Consider the following 18,980-nt stretch of genomic DNA (forward strand, 5'->3'; position numbering starts at 1 on the left):
TTTTCATTGCGCGTTGCTACACCTTAGTTGTTCATTGATTGCTTTCTCATATGTGCCTTGACTGCGGGCCTTCAGCAGACCAAGTAGCCCCTTGCTGGAGCCAGCAACCTTGGGTTCAAGCTGGTGGGCTTTTGCTCAAACCAGATGAGCCTGCACTCAAGCTGGGGACCTCGGGGTCTCGAACCTGGGTCCTCTGCATCCCAGTCCGACGCTCTATCCACTGCGCCACCACCTGGTCAGGCCAGAATCCCATATTTTAAGGTGACCAACTTTTTTACAATGAAAAGGACAAAAATAAATTGAAGAAAACAATATCGTAACCACCACACTCTTATCAATGTCTCTTTAGTCTCACTTTTATGTCCCACCTACGTATGGAATAATGCAGTTCCTGGTTTTTCTGATTTACTTATTTCACTTCGTATAATGTTATCAAGATCCCACCATTTTGCTGTAAATGATCCGATGTCATCATTTCTTATGGCTGAGCAGTATTCCATAGTGTATATGTGCCACATCTTCTTTATCCAGTCATATTTATCCAGTCATCTTCTTTAGTTATTAGAGAAATGCAAATCAAAACTGCAATGAGATACCACCTCACACCTGTTAGATTAGCTATTATTAACAAGACAGGTAATAGCAAATGTTGGAGAGACTGTGGAGAAAAAGGAACCCTCATACACTGTTGGTGGGAATGTAAAGTATACAACCATTATGGAAGAAAGTATGGTGGTGCCTCAAAAAACTGAAAATAGAACTACCTTATGACCCAGCAATCCCTCTAGTAGGTATATACCCCAAAAACTCAGAAACATTGATACATAAAGACACATGCAGCCTCATGTTCATTGCAGATTTCACATTTCTATCGTCTTTTTGTTACTTTCCTGTGACCGGTCAAAAGTGCACCATGACTTTATGGACACACTGTATAATCCAGGGGTCCCCAAACTACGACCCGCGGGTCACATGTGGCCCCCTGAGGCCATTTATCCGGCCCCCGCCGCACTTCCGGAAGGGGCACCTGTTTCATTGGTGGTCAGTGAGAGGAGCATAGTTCCCATTGAAATACTGGTCAGTTTGTTGATTGAAATTTACTTGTTCTTTATTTTAAATATTGTATTTCTTTCCGTTTTGTTTTTTTACTTTAAAATTAGATATGTGCAGTGTGCATAGGGATTTGTTCATAGTTTTTTTTTTATAGTCCGGCCCTCCAACAGTCTGAGGGACAGTGAACTGGCCCCCTGTGTAAAAAGTTTGGGGACCCCTGGTATAATTCATACTATGACAACTTTGATTGTGAATTATGGTATGAAATGCAAATGTTCCCTCCATTGCAGCCAACTGTTTTTTACCTTCAGAATAATTTGAAGTTTTAAAAAAACTTGTTATTTTACAACTGGAAGCTGATGCATCTAATGATTGATGAGGAATGGAAATTCCTTTTTCAATTTATCATTGAAATGACATTTTCTCTTTTTTGATTTTTCTATCTCTTAAATTTAAAATTAAAAATAAAATATAGAGTTACATGAACGATGCAAGCACATTAGGAACTGAAAACATTATATCATGGTAGGTGAATTTTCCAGAACCTAAATTAACAAAACTAAATATCAAACAAAACCACTAATTTGGAGTGATATTTGGGTGTATTTATCATTTTCTAATTAAAAATGTCTGTTTTATACAACTATTTAATCAAAATGAATTATTAATAGATATGGTTTGAGGTTAGATTTCCACTTTAAAACTTGAATTTCGGCAAAATACTTGTAAATAAAGTTATATCTACATATTTGGAAATTATTAAGTAGATAATGAATAAAACATAAGTTGTGTTTACCTGTCTATAATTGAATATTCACTGAGAAAGAAATAATCATGAGTCTACAATGTTATATGTGCTGCGTTGTGTATCAGTAAGAAGTATACAAAGCCATTTGTGCGCTTGGTATATTGCATGCTCTCTCAGGGTCTCCCGGGCAAAGCGCATGCATCTCATAATCGCCTCTCACCGCACTGTACTGATCCTTGACAAATTGTCATGTCAAATACAAATACATCACATCACATGCAATGGATCAACTCTGCATCGATCAAATACGAACATTTACAGATTAGTCTTACAATATCAAAAAAGAGGACATGTAGGAGGATACTTTTCGAGGGACAAAACTTACAAAAGGACTGTCCTTCCTAAATGAGGGCAATTGGACACCTTACATATTTTATAAGTGTTGGTCAAATAAGTTTGTAAATAATGATAGATATAGTTTGCATTGGATATGGAGGGACAGGCTGTAAGCAGGCAGATTCTTATAACCTAAGGCTTAGTTTTAAGACTAAGCCTTTCCCACCCACCCCCTTTTTTTTTTACAGGGACAGAGAGAGGGACAGAGAGGGACAGATAGACAGGAACAGAGAGAGATGAGAAGCATCAATCATCAGTTTTTTGTTGCAACACTTTAGTTGTTCATTGATTGCTTTCTCATATGTGCCTTGACTGCAGGCCCTCAGCAGACTGAGTAACCCCTTGCTTGAGCCAGTGACCTTGGGTCCACGCTGGTGAGCTTTTGCTCAAACCAGATGAGCCTGCACTCAAGCTGGCGACCTCGGGGTCTCGAACCTGGGTCCTCTGCATCCCAGTCCGATGCTCTATCCACTGCGCCACCACCTGGTCAGGCCTTTCCCACCCTTTTTGATGTAGGGTGGGGCACTCTCATGAGGAATCCCATTATGTCTCATAAGTGACTTTGTATCAGAGATTTTCTTGTTTGTATATTGGATTAAAGGTTTTGATTTCAACACTATAAGGTGGGGCAGACCAGGAGCTTGCTCTCTCGGTTCCTGAGATTAGCAGTAGAGAGCAGAGGGCAGAGAACGGCCACGTGGAGGAGGCCAGGAGAAGCAGCCAAGATGGTGGAGTGCTGAAGGAAAAGCCAGTTTGTGCAGAGTTTGTGCAGGAAGAAGGAAGGAGATGGGGAACTGAGGTGAATAAGTCTGGTGAGCTAGAAACCTTTGATTCTAGGAAAACTCGGATAAGTCAGTAGCTTTGTGAGCACTGAATGAGTGGGTTTTGGAGCCCAGTGTGTGTTTTTACTTGCTTGCCAGGTGCAAGCTAGGATTCAAGATGATGGCCCACCAGTTCTAGGCTCCATTGTTTCATTACCGTCTGTCTAAATCTAATGCAAACCTGCATGGGCCAGGCGGCTGTGATGGTGGCTGTGGCTACTGGCTTTACAATAAGCATTTGTTACTTCAAAATAATTGTGACAATTCTTCCAAATAATTGTTCAAAACAAATACAGATCTAACCCTCACATCAAAAAAAAATTATAAATCACACAAAAAAACAGATAATTGACTGTTTAAATTAAAAAAACAACAAGAATATGTTGTGGAGTTTATAACATAGGCAAAATTAAAATGTCTGACAACAACAGAACAGAGGCCAGGAGGGGAGAAACTGAAGTACATTGTTGTAGGTTCTTATGGGATATGTGAAATAGTATAATACCATTTGAAAGTATACTGTGATACCTTAAAGATATATACTATAAACTCTAAAATAACATGACAGGGTTACAAGCCAACAAAATAGATAAAATAGAATTTGAAAACATGAGTAATCTAAGACGAGAAATGAAAACAAGAACATAAAAAATAGAAAACATGCTAAGATGGTAGATCTAATACAACCATATCAATAATTACATGGTCTAAACATTCCAATTAAAAGGGAATGGTTGTTAAGTTGGATATTAAAATAAAAGATTACCCTGTGGCCTACAAGAAACCACTCTAAGAGTACAGACACAAATAGATTGAAAGAATGGAAGAAGATATACTAAGCTAACACTAGCAAGAAGAAAGCCAGAATGACTATGTTGATACCAAACAAAGTGGGTCTCAGAACAAAGAGTATGACCAAACATAAAGATTTAAAAATGATAAAATGGTTAATCTGTCAAGAGGATGTACTAATCCTAAATGTGCACACATTGGTAACAGAGCTTCAGAATACACAAAGCAAAACAGAACTGTGAAGAGAAATAGACTGTAAAGCCAGTAGCCAGGGCCAACATCACAGCCGCCCAGCCCACGCAGGTTCACATTGGATTCGGAGAGTCAATAAAGAAACAATGGAGCCAAAAACTGGTGGGCCATCATCTTTAATCCTAGCTTGCACCCGGCGAGCAAGAAAAAACACACACTGGGCTCCAAAACCCACTCCCATTCAGTGCTCACAAAGCCACTGACTTATCCGAGTTTCCTAGAATCAAAGGTTTCTAGCTCACCAGACTTATTCACCTCAGTTCCCCATCTCCTTCCTTCTCCCTGCACAAACTGCACAAAGTGGCTTCTCACTCAGCACTCCACCATCTTGGCTGCTTCTCCTGGCCTCCTTCACGTGGCCTTTCTCTTCTTTTCTCTCTGCTCTCTCCTCTAATGCTAATCTCAGGAACCGAGAGAGCAAGTTCCTGGTCTGCCCCCATTTTATAGTGTAGAAATCAAAACCTTTAATCCAGGGGTCCCCAAACTTTTTACACAGGAGGCCAGTTCACTGTCACTCAGACCGTTGGAGGGCCGGACTATAAAAAAAACTATGAACAAGTCCTTATGCACACTGCACATATCTTATTTTAAAGTAAAAAAACAAAACGGGAACAAATACAATATTTAAAATAAAGAACAAGTAAATTTAAATCAACAAACTGACCAGTATTTCAATGGGAACTATGGGCCTGCTTTTGGCTAATGAAATGGTCAATGTGCTCCTCTCACTGACCACCAATGAAAGAGGTGCCCTTTCTGGAAGTGCGGTGGGGGCCGGATAAATGGCCTCAGGGGGCCGCATGTGGCCTGTGGGCTGTAGTTTGGGGACCCCTGCTTTAATTCAATATATAAATAAGGAAGTCTCTAATACAAAGTCACTTATCTGAGGCATAATGGGATTCTTCATGAGAGTGCACCACCCTACATCAAAAAGGGTGGAAAAGGCTTAGTCCTAAAACCAAGCCACAGGCTACAAGGATCCTGCCTGCCCACAGCATGCCCCAACACACATTAATATATATAATCACGCCCATTCCAAGCAAGAAGGGCTACTAATATCACCTGGGTCAGTGGTCCCCAAGCCCTGGGCCGAAGACCCGTACCAGTCCGTGGGCCATTTGGTACCGGTCTGCAGAGAAAGAATAAATAACTTACATTATTTCCATTTTATTTATATTTAAGTCTGAACGATGTTTTATTTTTTATAAATGATCAGATTCCCTCTGTTACATCCATCTAAGATTCACTCTTGCCCTGGCCAGTTGGCTCAGCAGTAGAGCGTCGGCCTAGCGTGCGGAGGACCCGGGTTCGATTCCCGGCCAGGGCACACAGGAGAAGCGCCCATTTGCTTCTCCACCCCTCCGCCACGCCTTCCTCTCTGTCTCTCTCTTCCCCTCCCGCAGCCAAGGCTCCATTGGAGCAAAGATGGCCTGGGCGCTGGGGATGGCTCTGTGGCCTCTGCCTCAGGCACTAGAGTGGCTCTGGTCGCAACATGGCGACGCCCAGGATGGGCAGAGCATCGCCCCCTGGTGGGCAGAGCGTCGTCCCATGGTGGGCATGCCGGGTGGATCCCGGTCGGGCGCATGCGGGAGTCTGTCTGACTGTCTCTCCCTGTTTCCAGCTTCAGAAAAATTAAAAAAAAAAAAAAAAAAAAAGATTCACTCTTGACACTTGTCTTAGTCACGTGATACATTTATCTGTCCCACCCTAAAGGCCAGTCCGTGAAAATATTTTCTGACATTAAACTGGTCCATGGCCCAAAAAGGTTGGGGACCACTGACCTGGGTGATGGGCTTCCACGTGGGCAGTGCCATCTTTAACAAAGTGAGCATAATATATGTAAGGCCAGGAGCCGCCATCGTGGCCATTCACATGCAGGTTCCCATTGGATTCGGGCAGACGATAAAGGAATGGCGGAGTCAGAGGACGGGGGGCCATCCTATTTATTGGTGTCTCACCAAGACAGGCAAACCACAAAAGAAGACAAGGGAAAAGCAGAAAACCAGCTTTTCCCATGAAGGGCAAGGGATCAGGGAAGCCCCTGCAATCGTGATAGCAGGAACTGAGTGAGCCAGCTCCTGGTCTGTCCCACTTTATAGTGTAGAAAACCAAAATCCCTTAATCCAATATACAAACAAGGAAGTCTCTGATACAAAGTCACTTATCCAAGGCATAATTGGATTCCTCATGAGAGTGCACCACCCAGATCATACAATCAGTCAAGGGTATGGGGAAAAGCTTAGTCCTAAAACCAAACCTTAGGCTACAACGACCTGGCCTGCTTATAGCCTGTCCCCCACACCCAATATAAGTCACAAGCGAGCAAACATATATATCATATTTACAAACTTATTTGACCAACAATATATTTTATCTGCCCAACAATCCACCCCTATGCTCACTTTACTACCCACAATCTACACCACCGGCATTCCTGTGCAAGGAAATTAGGCACAATATACAAATTACAAATACATGACAAATCATACAATTTCAACAATTACAAAGGTACATGTGAAGCCAGTAGCCAGGGCTACCATCACAGCAGCCTGGCCCATGCAGGTTCGCATTGGGTTTGGATAGTCGGTAAAGAAACAACAGAGCCAAGAACTGGTGGACCATCATCTTTAATCCTAGCTTGCACCCGGCAGGCAAGTAAAAACACACACTGGGCTCCAAAACCCACTCATTCAGTGCTCACAAAGCTACTGACTTATCCGAGTTTCCTAGAATCAAAGGTCACCAGACTCTTATTTACCTCTGTTCCCCATCTCTTTCCTTCTCCCTGCACAAACTCTGCACAAACTGGCTTTTCCTTTGGCACTCTGCCATCTTGGCTGCTTCTCCAGGCCTCCTCCACGTGGCCTTTCTCTGCTCTCCTCTCTGCTCTCTCCTCTAATGATAATCTCAGGAACCAAGAGAGCAAGGTCCCGTTCTACCCCCATTTTATAGTGTAGAAATCAAAACCTTTAATCCAATATACAAAATAGGGAAGTCTCTAATACAAAGTCACTTATCTGGGGCATGATGGGATTGCACCACCCCACATCAAAAAGGGTGGGAAAGGCTTAGTCCCAAAACCAAGCCCCAGGCTACAAGGATCCTGACTGCCCACAGCCTGCCCTCAACACACATTCATATCACCTGGGCGACAGGCTTCCATGTGGGCAGCACCATCTTTAACAAAATGAGCATAATATATTTATATAATATTTTATCTGCCCAACAATACATTTCACCAGTCTCTGAGCACTTTGCCAAAAGCGCAAAATGTGCTCGGACTTCTTTCTAGCCATGGGAAAAACTTCTCAGGGCAGGGGAAGGGCCTCTTGCAAAGCCGCCCTTCACCCCCATCAGGGTATTTCACATTGTCCAAAATCAGTAAGTCCATCCAACAAAGGAGCCAGTGCCCACTCCAGTCGTAGTCCAAAAAATCAGTCCACGCACATGGGGCATCAGCCACCCCCCTCATCCCTGCCATCCTGGCAGGTCTTACACTGTCCCAAGGAGGAGCATGTGGCAATGGCAGTCAGCATTTCCATCTCTGCTCCGGAGAGCATGATGGCATCCACCCCTCTGCCCCAAATCGCAGACCTACCAGGGCCATAGTAAGTACTCCTTGCTGCTGGGCTCTCATCTTCTGGAGACTGCAGATTGCAACTCCAGCCTGATCCTCCTCATCCTCCAAAGAGGAACTGAAACACCAGCTCCAGATGCTGGGCCCGAGCCCCAGGCTGCCGCCACCTTCTGCTCCGCGGGCCTTGCAGCTCCGGCCCTGGCCTCCTGCCGCTGCTGGCTCTCCACAACGTCCAGGGCAAGCTGCAACTCATGAACCTGTGATTCCTCCTCCAGTGGCTGCTCCATTTCCAGGTGAATCTCATGAACCTGGTCGACCTCCCCCAGTGCTTGCTCCAGCTCCAGGGTCGGCATCTCTTTCTCCCATTTTTGCTCCAGCGCCTTCCACTGCTCTGTTTGCAGGTCCCGGGCAGCCTCTTCCACAGAGCTCTCAGTTTTCTCATGCATGGCTGTAAAAGTCAGCCAGCCTACGGCGCCCAAAAGGACAGCCATGGGGAAGCATAACAGCAGCCAGTCCTGTACTCCACCGCTCAAAGGTGGTGGCAGCTCCATACTCATCTGCATCAAATCCTGCCACAGACTACGCCAAATGTAAAGCCAGTAGCCAGGGCCACCATCACAGCCGCCCGGCCCATGCAGGTTCGCATTGGATTCAGACAGTCGATAAAGAAACAATGTTGTTCATATGGAAATACAATAATAAATAAGAATATAAGAATAATTAAAAAAAAAAAAGAAACAATGGAGCCAAGAACTGGTGGGCCATCATCTTTAATTCTAGCTTGCACCCAGCAGGCAAGTAGAAATACACACTGGGTTCCAAAATTCTGCACAAACTGGCTTCTCACTCAGCACTCCACCATCTTGGCTGCTTCTCCTGGCCTCCTCCACATGGCCTTTCCCTGCTCTCCTTTCTCTGCTCTCCTCTCTAATGCTAATTTCAGGAACCCAGAGAGCAAGCTCCCGGTCTGCTCCCATTTTATAGTGTAGAAATCAAAACTTTTAATCCAATATACAAATAAGGAAGTCTCTGATACAAAGTCACTTATCTGAGGCAAAATGGGATTCCTCATGAGAGTGCACCACCCCACATCATGCAATCAGTGAAGGGTGTGGGGAAAAGCTTAGTCTTAAAACTAAGCCTAAGGCTATAACCACCCTGCTGGTTTACAGCTTGTCCCCCACACCCAATGCAAACTATAAGTGAGCAAACATATATCATATTTAAAAACTTATTTGACCAACAAACAGATAAAACAAAAGAAAATCAGTAAGAGTATAGAATATATAATGTTGGGCAGATAAAATGTATTATGCTCACTTTGTTAAAGAGGCCGTTGCCCAGGTGGTATTAATGTGTGTTGGGGTGGGCTAAAGGCAGGCAGAATCCTTTAGCCTGGGGCTTGGTTTTGGGATTAAGCCTTTCCTACCCTTTTTGATGTAGGGCAGTACAATCCTATCATGCCTCAGAGGGTGACTTTGTATTGGAGACTTCCCTATTGTGTATATTGGATTAAGGGTTTGGATTTCTACACTATAAAATGGAGGCAGAACGGGACTTGGCTTTTGGTTCCTGAGGTTAGCATGAGAGAGCGGAGAGAGTAGAGCCAGCAGCTAAAGGAGGCCACGTGGAGGAGGCCAGGAGAAGCAGCCAAGATGGCGGAGTGCTGAGTGAGATGCCAGTTTGTGTAGAGTTTGTATCTGGGATAAGGATGCAGATGGGGAACTGAGGAGAAGAAGGCTGGTGAGCTAGAAACCTTTGATTCTAGGAAACTCGGATAAGTCAGTGGCTTTGTGAGCACTGAGTGTGACTGGGTTTTGGAGCCCAGTGTGTGTTTTTACTTGCCCGCCGGGTGCAAGGTAGGATTAAAGGCTATGGCCCATCAGTTTTTGGCTCCGCTGTTTCTTTACCGACTGTCCGAATCCAATGCGAACCTGCATGGGCCAGGCGGCTGTGATAGTGGCCCTGACCTTGTTTACTGGCTTTACATATAACAACTATCAAACAACTTAACCTAATTAACATTTATAGAGCATTAAATTCTACAAAGGAATACATATATTTTTCTTAAGTGCTCATATAACATTTAACAAGACAGACCATTGTTATGGGATGAATCTTACCCCCCTGCACTGTGTTGGTCTCATTCAATTAATGCTCATACTATAGGCTGCAAATGTATGTTCTTCACTCAGACTCACAGGCCTGAGAGATAGGCCAGCACTGTTTTGTCTAATTAATAGAGGAAGGATATAAGACATGAAAAGGTTGCCTTTCAAAGGTATTATTTTTTATGTTCCAGGAATTTTGGTTTGTAAACCACCTGGGGTAAGCATTATTTTCCCCATTATATAGCAAAGAAACCGAGGCTCAGAGAGGTTACCCAAGGGGTAGAGCTGGTCAACTGGAAGGGTCAGATTGAAACCCAGATCTCTCTTCAAGACCTCAAAGGAAAACGGAGACCCGAACTATGAGAGAAAAGCTGGCGCTGCCACAGATCTACCGCCTCTTCTGGAGAAATGATCTCAGATGCCCTTAGAATTGTGGGGAGGGGCATCCTCATCCCCTATCTCCCATCCCCCACCCTCACCCGCCATCGCAAACACTAGAGGCAGAGATGAAAGTGCTTTCTCCAAGGGCCCTTGTGGTTTCCCTCCCCAGGCAGCGCACCACCTGGGAGGACCTTTCAGCTACTTCTCATTATGTAAATGACTTCGCCTTCTTTGCCACAGGGGAAGGAGGGAGCCTGCGCGGGTACTGCCTCCAGACTGTCGGAGAACCAGCTGTGCTCCGCGCGGCCCTGCAGAGCAGCAGCGCCAGCCCTAGGCGTCCGCGCCTCCCGCGCCTCCCGCGCCTCCCGCGCTCCCCAGTCATGCCCTGGCAGCTCTGTTCAGAGATGGTGCTCTTCGTGACCCTGGTCGGTGAGTGACATACGTGACTTCGCACAGCGATCCTGCGATGTCTGGTCCTATTACTCTTACTTGGTTACATTTTGATGCCACTGCCCAAGGTAAGACAGGACAGACTGTAGATAGCTGTCCTAGCTTCCGTTGCTCAGGGATTTGGCTGGGAACCGTCTCCCCTTATTACCTTCCATACACACGTGGGCGCACTTCATCTTCTCCGAGGGCTCACAGCGTGGACTCGTTTTCTGTGAGTTAGACAGACAGAGTAGGTGTCAACCCCAGAAGACGGTGACATTGTCCTTGGTTCCCAAATGGGTTCTGGACACCTTCTCAAGGAAGGTTTGTAGAGCTCACATATTTAAGAGAGGGAGAACTGAGCCCGAACTTAGAAATGGGGCTTTTGCAAAGAAAATAAACTTATAGACACAGGCAACAGTGTGGGGATTGCAGGAGGGAAAGGTGGATGGGGAGGTGGAGGAGGTTGGAGGGGGGATAGATGGTAATGGACGAGACTTCTCTTGGGGTGGCAAACACACAATGCAATATACAGATGATGTATTATAGAATTGTGCATCTGAAATACTGCATAATTTTACCAAGTAACCAATGTCACCCAATAAATTCAATAATTTTTTTTAATTGAGCTCTTGCTACATTTCTCATAAGAACACCTCATGTCTTGCTATTCCTGGTTTTCTCTAATGGAAATGCTACAGATTTATATTATATGTCCAGTGAGTTGTGAAGATGGATGAGACGTGGTCTGACAAATTGTGCCATTTCAGGAAGTTGTAATCCAGGGCGTAAAACGTTTTTAAATGGTACCATTATACTTCAGATCAGAGAGGCTGTTGGGAAAACTGAGATTTTGATGACTATTTTATGTCCCCCACCCCCTGCTTTCACCAAGAGCATTTTCTCTCTAAAACATGAAGTCCTCTTGCATGCTGCTATCAGTTTGCTGGTTGATTCCTTCTAGTAACACTGAATCAATGGAGCATGTGAAGGAACGAGCTCTGTCCACACGGGCCTGGCTGACATGCTCAAATGGGGGGAGGGAGGCACAGTGGCACCTGACTGCAACATGAGTTGTTATGAAAGTTGGGTGAAGGATCAGGCCAGCTGCCCTATTCCAGGCTGTTTATTGTTGTGCCACATTTTCAGAATTAGTTTCATATTCTTTTGGAGGCAAAAGGGGAAGTCATCACTTCATTTAGCAGGGCAAGCTAATAAAAAAGCAAAAGATATCAGTTTAGCAGTAACCTTCAGTGACCGGTGTGTGAGAGCCAATTCAATGGCTGACAGATGACTGACAGAGTCGGGAAGGCAATGAGTGCTCAATGAATGCAAATGCAGGTTGAGAGGAAATGCTGAAAATTCTCAGCGGTGAACGGAGTGGATTTCCCACCTGGGTGTGCTGAGGTTGGTTAAGGATGTGCTCACAGTCACTCAGCAAGCAAGAAGCAGCCCTGCCCCTTGCATCCTGAAAGTCTGGCATCACGGTCCATGCTCTGCATTACTGCACCTGCATGCTTAGGTTCAAGAAATACTGTTGAATTGGAGACCACAAAACTGCTAGACATTTTGCTAGGAAGGACATAGCTTCTAGGTAAACTAGCTGTGTCATTGTATCCAGTCATTGTATCCACTTCCCTGGTCTCAAATTTCTCCCTAATAAATGCAGATATTTCCGTTTGTGTCAGTTGAAGTTTAGGTTCAGCTGCACATACGGGACAAACCCCAAATAATAGTAAATTAAACAAGATAAATGTTTTTTTTTCTCTCTTGTGTGAGAACAAGTCCAGAGGAATTCAGACTAGGTCTGGTGTAGGGGCTCAAGATTGTGGACCCACCATCCTTTGTGTGACTTCTGCTCAAAAGATCTCCTCATGGTGCTAGATGTCTGCTGAAGCTCCAGCCATCACAAATAAGTTGCAGGTTGGTTTAAAGAGGAATATAGAACAGCAATAGAGAAGCCACACAGGTGTTGAGGTCCCTTCAAGCAGCCTTCCCAGAAGAGCCACATAATTCTACCACTTCTATTGCTTTGGCTCAAATTCATTCACTTATTCTCCCATTACCACCCAATTGGGAAGGAGACTGGACATAAAGTTCTTTTTTTTAAAAAAGATTTTACTTATTGATTTTATAGAGATGGGGGGGGGGACACAAGAAGTTGCTTCACTTTTTAGTTGTTCATTGATTGATTGTCATCTATGCCTTGACCAGGCAAGCCTAGGGTTTTAATCTGGTGACCTCAGTGGTCCAGTTCAATGCTCTACCCACTGTGCCACCCAAGGCCAGGAAGGCATAAGGTTCTTTATTGCAGGCAGCAGGTGCTCGGCTTAAACTTGCGGTCCTATTACTAAAGGAAAAGGGGAGATCAGATTTTGGGGTAGTCAGCCAGCAATCTCTGCCACAGGACTAGAGCCCTTCTGTTTGAGGGTTCTCTTTGAATCTCAAGTCCCACAGGAAACTGTCTGACCAGTGGTGATGTAGTGCATATAGCATCAACCCAGAATGCTGAGGTTGTAAGTTCGAAACCCCAAGGTCACCAGCTAGAGTGCGGGGTTGCTGGCTTGAGCAAGCAATCATCACCATGATCCCAGAGGTCATCAGCTTGAGCCCAAAGATCTTCGTGAAACGTCCAAGGTCACTGGCTTGAGCTCAAGGTCTCATTCCTGGTCAAGGCACATAGTAGAAGCAATCTATGCACACCTAAAGTGAAAGGAACTATGAGTTGACGCTTCTCACTCTCTCTCCCTCCCTGTCTCTCTCTAGATTCTCTCTGTCAAAAAAAATAAAAGTCCCACAGGAAACTGACATAGTTTGCTGAAAGGTCTATGGTTAAAGTGAAATTGTGAGCACAATTGTGCGAAGGGCCCACTCCTGCCTTCCACGCATTCAGGAGTGGTCTTCCGGCTGCCCTGAGCTGGGGCAGCTTCTGCTTGGGGAGCAGAAAGTGCTGTGGAGCTAAGTACTAGTCCCTGTCCCTCCCTGTGGCCCCAGTGTCTTGTACTCCCAGCTGTGTTCATGAGAGCTCTGCAGACACAGTGTAGCCTCTATGACCTGCCAGGCCTGCCCCCTGCTGCCTCCCACCGGCCCGCTCCCTGCTGCCTCCCACCGGGCCTGCCCCCTGCTGCCTCCCACCGGGCCTGCCCCCTGCTGCCTCCCACTGGGCCTGCCCCCTGCTGCCTCCCACCGGGCCCGCTCCCCTGCTGCCTCCCACCGGGCCCGCTCCCCTGCTGCCTCCCACCGGGCCTGCCCCCTGCTGCCTCCCACCGGGCCTGCCCCCTGCTGCCTCCCACCGGGCCCGCTCCCCTGCTGCCTCCCACCTCACCACCCTCTCCCCACACCCTCCTGTTCCCATCATGCTGACCTCCTGTTGTTCTCCAGACAAACCAGGCTCTGAAGCCTCTGTGTCTTTGCACATGCACTTCCTCCTACCTGGGATACCATTTACTTAATTGTCTGTCTGAAAACTTTCCCCTTGTGTGGGATTCCCCACCCCACCCTGTAGCACCCAAGGCCTATTTCAGTAACAACCTTGTCACACTGAGGAGTGTGGTCCCTTTGTGTGTCTGCCTCATGAGACTTTGAGCCCCTGAGAACAAAGACTTCTGCCTAGTGCCCGGCCTGAAGCTGGGCTCACAGAAGGCTTCTCCATTTCTGTGGCCTTGGGTGCGGCAGGGGAACCAAACAGAGGCTATGTGGGACGGCCCGACTACCCGGGAAACACCTACAGAAGAGGTCCTTGTGTGGTCACTGACTTTCCCGGGGCTTGGCCCACAAGTCTCTCTCAGTTCCTTCTACAAGTTGTAGGGGAACCAAAACCTGCTCGTGCGTCTTCCTGCAGCTCCTCCTCTAGTGGGTTCCCAGCAGTGGGACCGGCCCTGAGTGCTTGCTGGCCGGGTGTGCTGAGTCCCGGAGAGATGTTGGGGGTGAGGGCTGGGTAAATCAGTGTGTGGACTCTAGGGCTGTGGTTTTTTGTTTTTGTTTTATTGACTAGAGCTGGGGTTGAGATAGATTCTGCCCACTGACCTCTTTGTGGGTCTCAGACCAGTGAACTTGACCTCGATGGGTCATAGGTTTCATTTAAAAACTGACCCAGTTTTGACAAAGATTAACCATATATATGTGGTCATATACACTGCTCACAAAAATTAAGGGACATTTCAAAATAAATATGAAGCGATAAAATATTCCCTAATTGTTGTGAGCAGTATATATAGTTTCTATAAAACAGAGTATTTCATGCCCTGGCCAGTTTGCTCAGTGGTAGAGTGTCAGCCTGGTGTGCGGAAGTCCCAGGTTCGATTCCCGGCCAGGGCACACAGGAAAAGCACCCATCTGCTTCTCCACCCCTCCCCCTTTCCTTCCTCTCTGTCTCTCTCTTCCCTTCCCACAGCCAAGGCTCCATTGGAGCAAAATTGGCTCAGGCGCTGAGGATGGCTCTGTGGCCTCTGCCTCAGGTGCTAGAATGGCTCTGGTTGCAACAGAGCAACACCCCAGATGGGCAGAGCATTGCCCCCTGGTGGGCATGCCCCGTGGATACTGGTCGGTCACATGTGGGAGTCTGTCTGACTGCCTCCCCGTTTCCAGCTTTGGAAAAATACAAAAAAAAAACACAAAAAAAAAAAACCCAGAGTATTTCTGAGACTATTATTTCCATTGAGTACCTAACAAACATATGAACTTTCTGGGATATACATATTACCATGCATGTAAGGACCAAGAGAAGATCAGAAAATAAGCAGGGCACTAATGGAACAGGGAACTTAAGGGTTACAGGCAGGTCCTGCTCCTGTTCTGTTAGGAGTAACATGCCCAAGGTCGTTCAAGAAGCAGAGACAGATAGGGACTCTGGGAGGCTGAGAGAGAAGAAAAAAAAAAGAAAGAAAAAGAGACAAACGTTTGCAGTCTATTGGTTAAAAGACCCTTATCAGAAGTTTAGGTTTGGAATTCGTCAATGAGCTAGACCCCAGCCCCTGTTGCTATGCTATGTGCAGCCCCCTTAGCAAATAGGTTACCGCCACATCTGCTTCTATATGAGGCTTGCTTGCTTAGCTTATAAAAAGATTTAGCTGTGAGTGCGAGGTGCGATTCCCATCTGCAGCTCCTTGTGAGCACAGTGTCTCTGGACACCTCGGGAATTTGCCCCTGAGCAGGTAAAACTGGCCAATAAAGTTACATCTATACTCCTGAAAGTCTCCGACGTTTGTTCTTGTACCCGGTGGATGTTACAATGCACAGCACATCGACCTCTCTGTTTTTCTTCTACTCATCCACCAAACTTTTATACCCCACTCTCCTCCAGACAGATGGGGACAGGAAGGGAGTGGCCAGAGAGAAGAATATTAGAATAATATTTCCCAGACTGGCTCAATCTGTAACACACTCTGACACTATTGGTACCTTTAGTCCAGCCATCTGCCAGCCCAGCCTTCTGTTCACCACAAAGTCACACACTGCATCACAACATCATGACTGCTATCACCTCCCGCCAGCCTACACACCAAGCACACCTTGACTGGTACCGAGAGTCTTCCTGTCTAGTCGGGGTTACTGTGTATTCATGAGTGACCACTGTGCTTACTTCCCTTCATCTGAGTTCACTCATCATTACTCAGAGAGGAGTTCCAACGGCCTGATGAGGAGGGTTCCCCTTGTCAAGGGTACGTCACTCAGGTGAGAAGATTTATGTTAGCTCATAAGCATAAGCCGTACACCGTGGGATTTTATCAAGAATCTAATGATCTCCCCAAGAGAAGGAAAGGTTTTCAGTCTCCCAGAGTTCTCTGTAGCAATCTTTGCTTTTTACTACAAGATAGTCCTGAAAACCACATTTGGGAGTGAATTCTCTTTCTCCATAGTACTAGTATGAACTTAACGGGGTTCCTGTTGGGGTCTTTTTTTTTTTTTGCATTTCTCTGAAGCTGGAAACGGGGAGGCAGTCAGACAGACTCCCGCATGCGCCTGACCGGGATCCACCCAGCATGCCCAGTAGGGGGCGATGCCCTGCCAATCTTGGGGCATCGTTCTGCCACAATCAGAGCCATTCTAGCGCCTGAGGCAGAGGCCACAGAGACATCCCCAGCACCCAGGCAAACCCTGCTCCAATGGAGCCCTGGCTGCAGGAGGGGAAGAGAGAGACAGAGAGGAAGAGGAGAGGGGGAAGAGTGGAGAATCAGATGGGCGCTTCTCCTGAGTGCCCTGGTTGGGAATGGAACCGGGACTCCTGCACGCCAGGCCGACGCTCTACCACTGAGCCAACTGGCCAGGGCCCTGTTGGGTTCTTGACTGGGGAAACAGCAACTCAGGTTTTTCCCAAATGAATTGTGAAAATAAATCTTCAACAACTGTCAATCTTCATAACAATCTTGAAAGGAAAAATCTTGCTCCACTCCACAATGTGGGCATAAATTTTCCTACAGCCTATAAAATCCACAACTTTTGAGTATCAGACATTTCAGTTGTCCAAATGAACATTTAGATGCAAAAAAAGCTCTTTAATAGTAGTCTCAAATAACTTAATGTCCATTAATAACATCTTTTTGAAAGGTTATTCAAGGCATTTGAACTGATGTTTTTGTCTTTCCCATTTTGCAAGCCAGCTGTGCAGAAATTATTCATAAGTGTTATTACTGGACTAAAGTTAGAACTTTTCTGGAAAATAATCACTATTTCAGCACGCGAGCCTTTGAAAGCCTCACCAAGGGCCTCCCTGATGAGGGTCTGGTGCTGGGCTCACTGGAGGGACACCCTCCTGTTCTGCTCTCCTCTGCCTTCGTCTCTTCTCTCAGCATTCTTCCCGGGAACAAACACCTCCACCACCCCCGAATCCAAAGGCAGGCTTTGTTTTGACAGGGATTTGAGTCTCAGCTCCAAAATTTACTAGTTGTGTGATTATGATTAAGTTGACAGAAGTTTCTAAACCTTTGTTTCCTCATCTGGAATATTGGGATAAAGATAATACAAAACGGAGGGTTTTTGAGAGGAGTTGTTGAAAGAGGACCCTTGACCTGAAGCCTGCCATATAGTAAGTGTCCGTAACTTGGAATTTTTTATTATATGAGAAAAGTAAGCACTTGAAACTTACTGAATAAAAGAGAGAGAGAGTAAGGGAATTTAGGGGTGATTTTGATTAGATATGAATTTGAGGATTCTATAAACATCATCATAGGAAGGTTTCCTTTGCCCTTTCCCAGTCACTGCCCAGCACCGGGCAACTACGGCTCCAATCAGTGTTAATACCGTGGGTAATACAATGAAATCACGGCCCCAAGAGACAAAGCTCTCTCTCACTGTTCCTGAGCTCTCTCTCTGATCATAAACTCCCAAAGAACATCATCTGCACCTTGTCTCCTTTTCTGGCTTACTAAGTGCCTAGAAGAAGACAAATGTTGGTTGAAAAAGAGCCAGAGGTCTTCTGCCCCTAAGGGGCGGCCCAAGAAAGAACCTGTAACTATAATACACACTGCTTAATGGTCCATGAAGCCTTTCACTTAAACCAAACTCTTTTTAGCCTTACAGTAATCCTAGAGGCCTACAATCCTACCATCCTCATTTACCCATTCAGTTATTTGTTCATCCAATCCATAGCCAGTGAAAACTTTCTATGCACAGGCACTGGTGGTGAAAAAAACATATGCAGTTTCCACCTCAAGATTGCTTTTAGTCTAGTGAGAGAGATGTGCAATCACCAAATAAATCAATTCGTAAACATTGAATCAGAGCCGATATTCTGCTGGGACACACTGTGTGGCTAGGATATCATTAAATATTAGTATTCCGTCCCCTTATATAATTACAAGTTGTGATTGGTGCAGTGAAGACAATAACTATGACTGTGGCGGAGAACTGTGGGACGGGAGCTAGTTTACATAAGGAGGCAGGAAGACTATACTTTCAGGGATCATTTCTATAGTTTGTTACATAAGGAGGCAGGGGGGCTCTGCGGAGCTGACCTGCAGGGGTTGGCAAAGGTGGGTTTACAGTTATGAGTACATGACACAATTCTTGTGCCATTACTTATAAATTATTGTATTATTTGTTCTTATTATTATTTCATATCCTTACTTATGATTATCTTTTAGGTAATGGTAGCTGGTAATTTGACCTATTTTTGCCCAGCTGTGTATAAACTAAAACATGAAGGATAGCCCACCAGGTGTATCAGAGCAATTATGGCTTTATTTTCTTTCTTACTTGACAAAGGATGGGCCACTTAAGAGGTTAAATAAGGAAATGACAGAAAGTGGTCTATATATAGAAAAACTAGTGGTGATATTTAAAAAATGAGAGGGTACTGAGTCTGTCAATAGAGGTAATTAAGTGTAGAGTAGATGAACACATGGCAAATACTCATAGGTCCAATTCACACATCAAATTAGGGTTTGGATTAGGGTGGTCTGTAAGACCCCTTTGAACCCAGG

At 45.5% G+C, this 18,980-nt stretch overlaps 1 protein-coding gene and 1 pseudogene across 1 annotated transcript in view; both read left to right on the forward strand.

Moving 5' to 3' along the window:
• Positions 1–10,338: 10,338 nt before the first annotated feature.
• The window catches only part of LAMP3 (lysosomal associated membrane protein 3), a 28,512-nt gene continuing 19,870 nt past the window's right edge, over positions 10,339–18,980 (forward strand). Inside the window, exon 1 of the mRNA XM_066347286.1 lies at positions 10,339–10,560. Coding sequence (XP_066203383.1) covers positions 10,512–10,560 — 49 coding nt within the window. The 5' untranslated portion in view covers positions 10,339–10,511. The remainder of the gene's footprint in view (positions 10,561–18,980) is intronic.
• Positions 18,442–18,519, forward strand: LOC136380185 (small nucleolar RNA U3; annotated as a pseudogene).

This window comes from Saccopteryx leptura, chromosome 8, assembly GCF_036850995.1.
Source record: "Saccopteryx leptura isolate mSacLep1 chromosome 8, mSacLep1_pri_phased_curated, whole genome shotgun sequence".
Taxonomy (NCBI): Eukaryota; Metazoa; Chordata; class Mammalia; order Chiroptera; family Emballonuridae; genus Saccopteryx; species Saccopteryx leptura.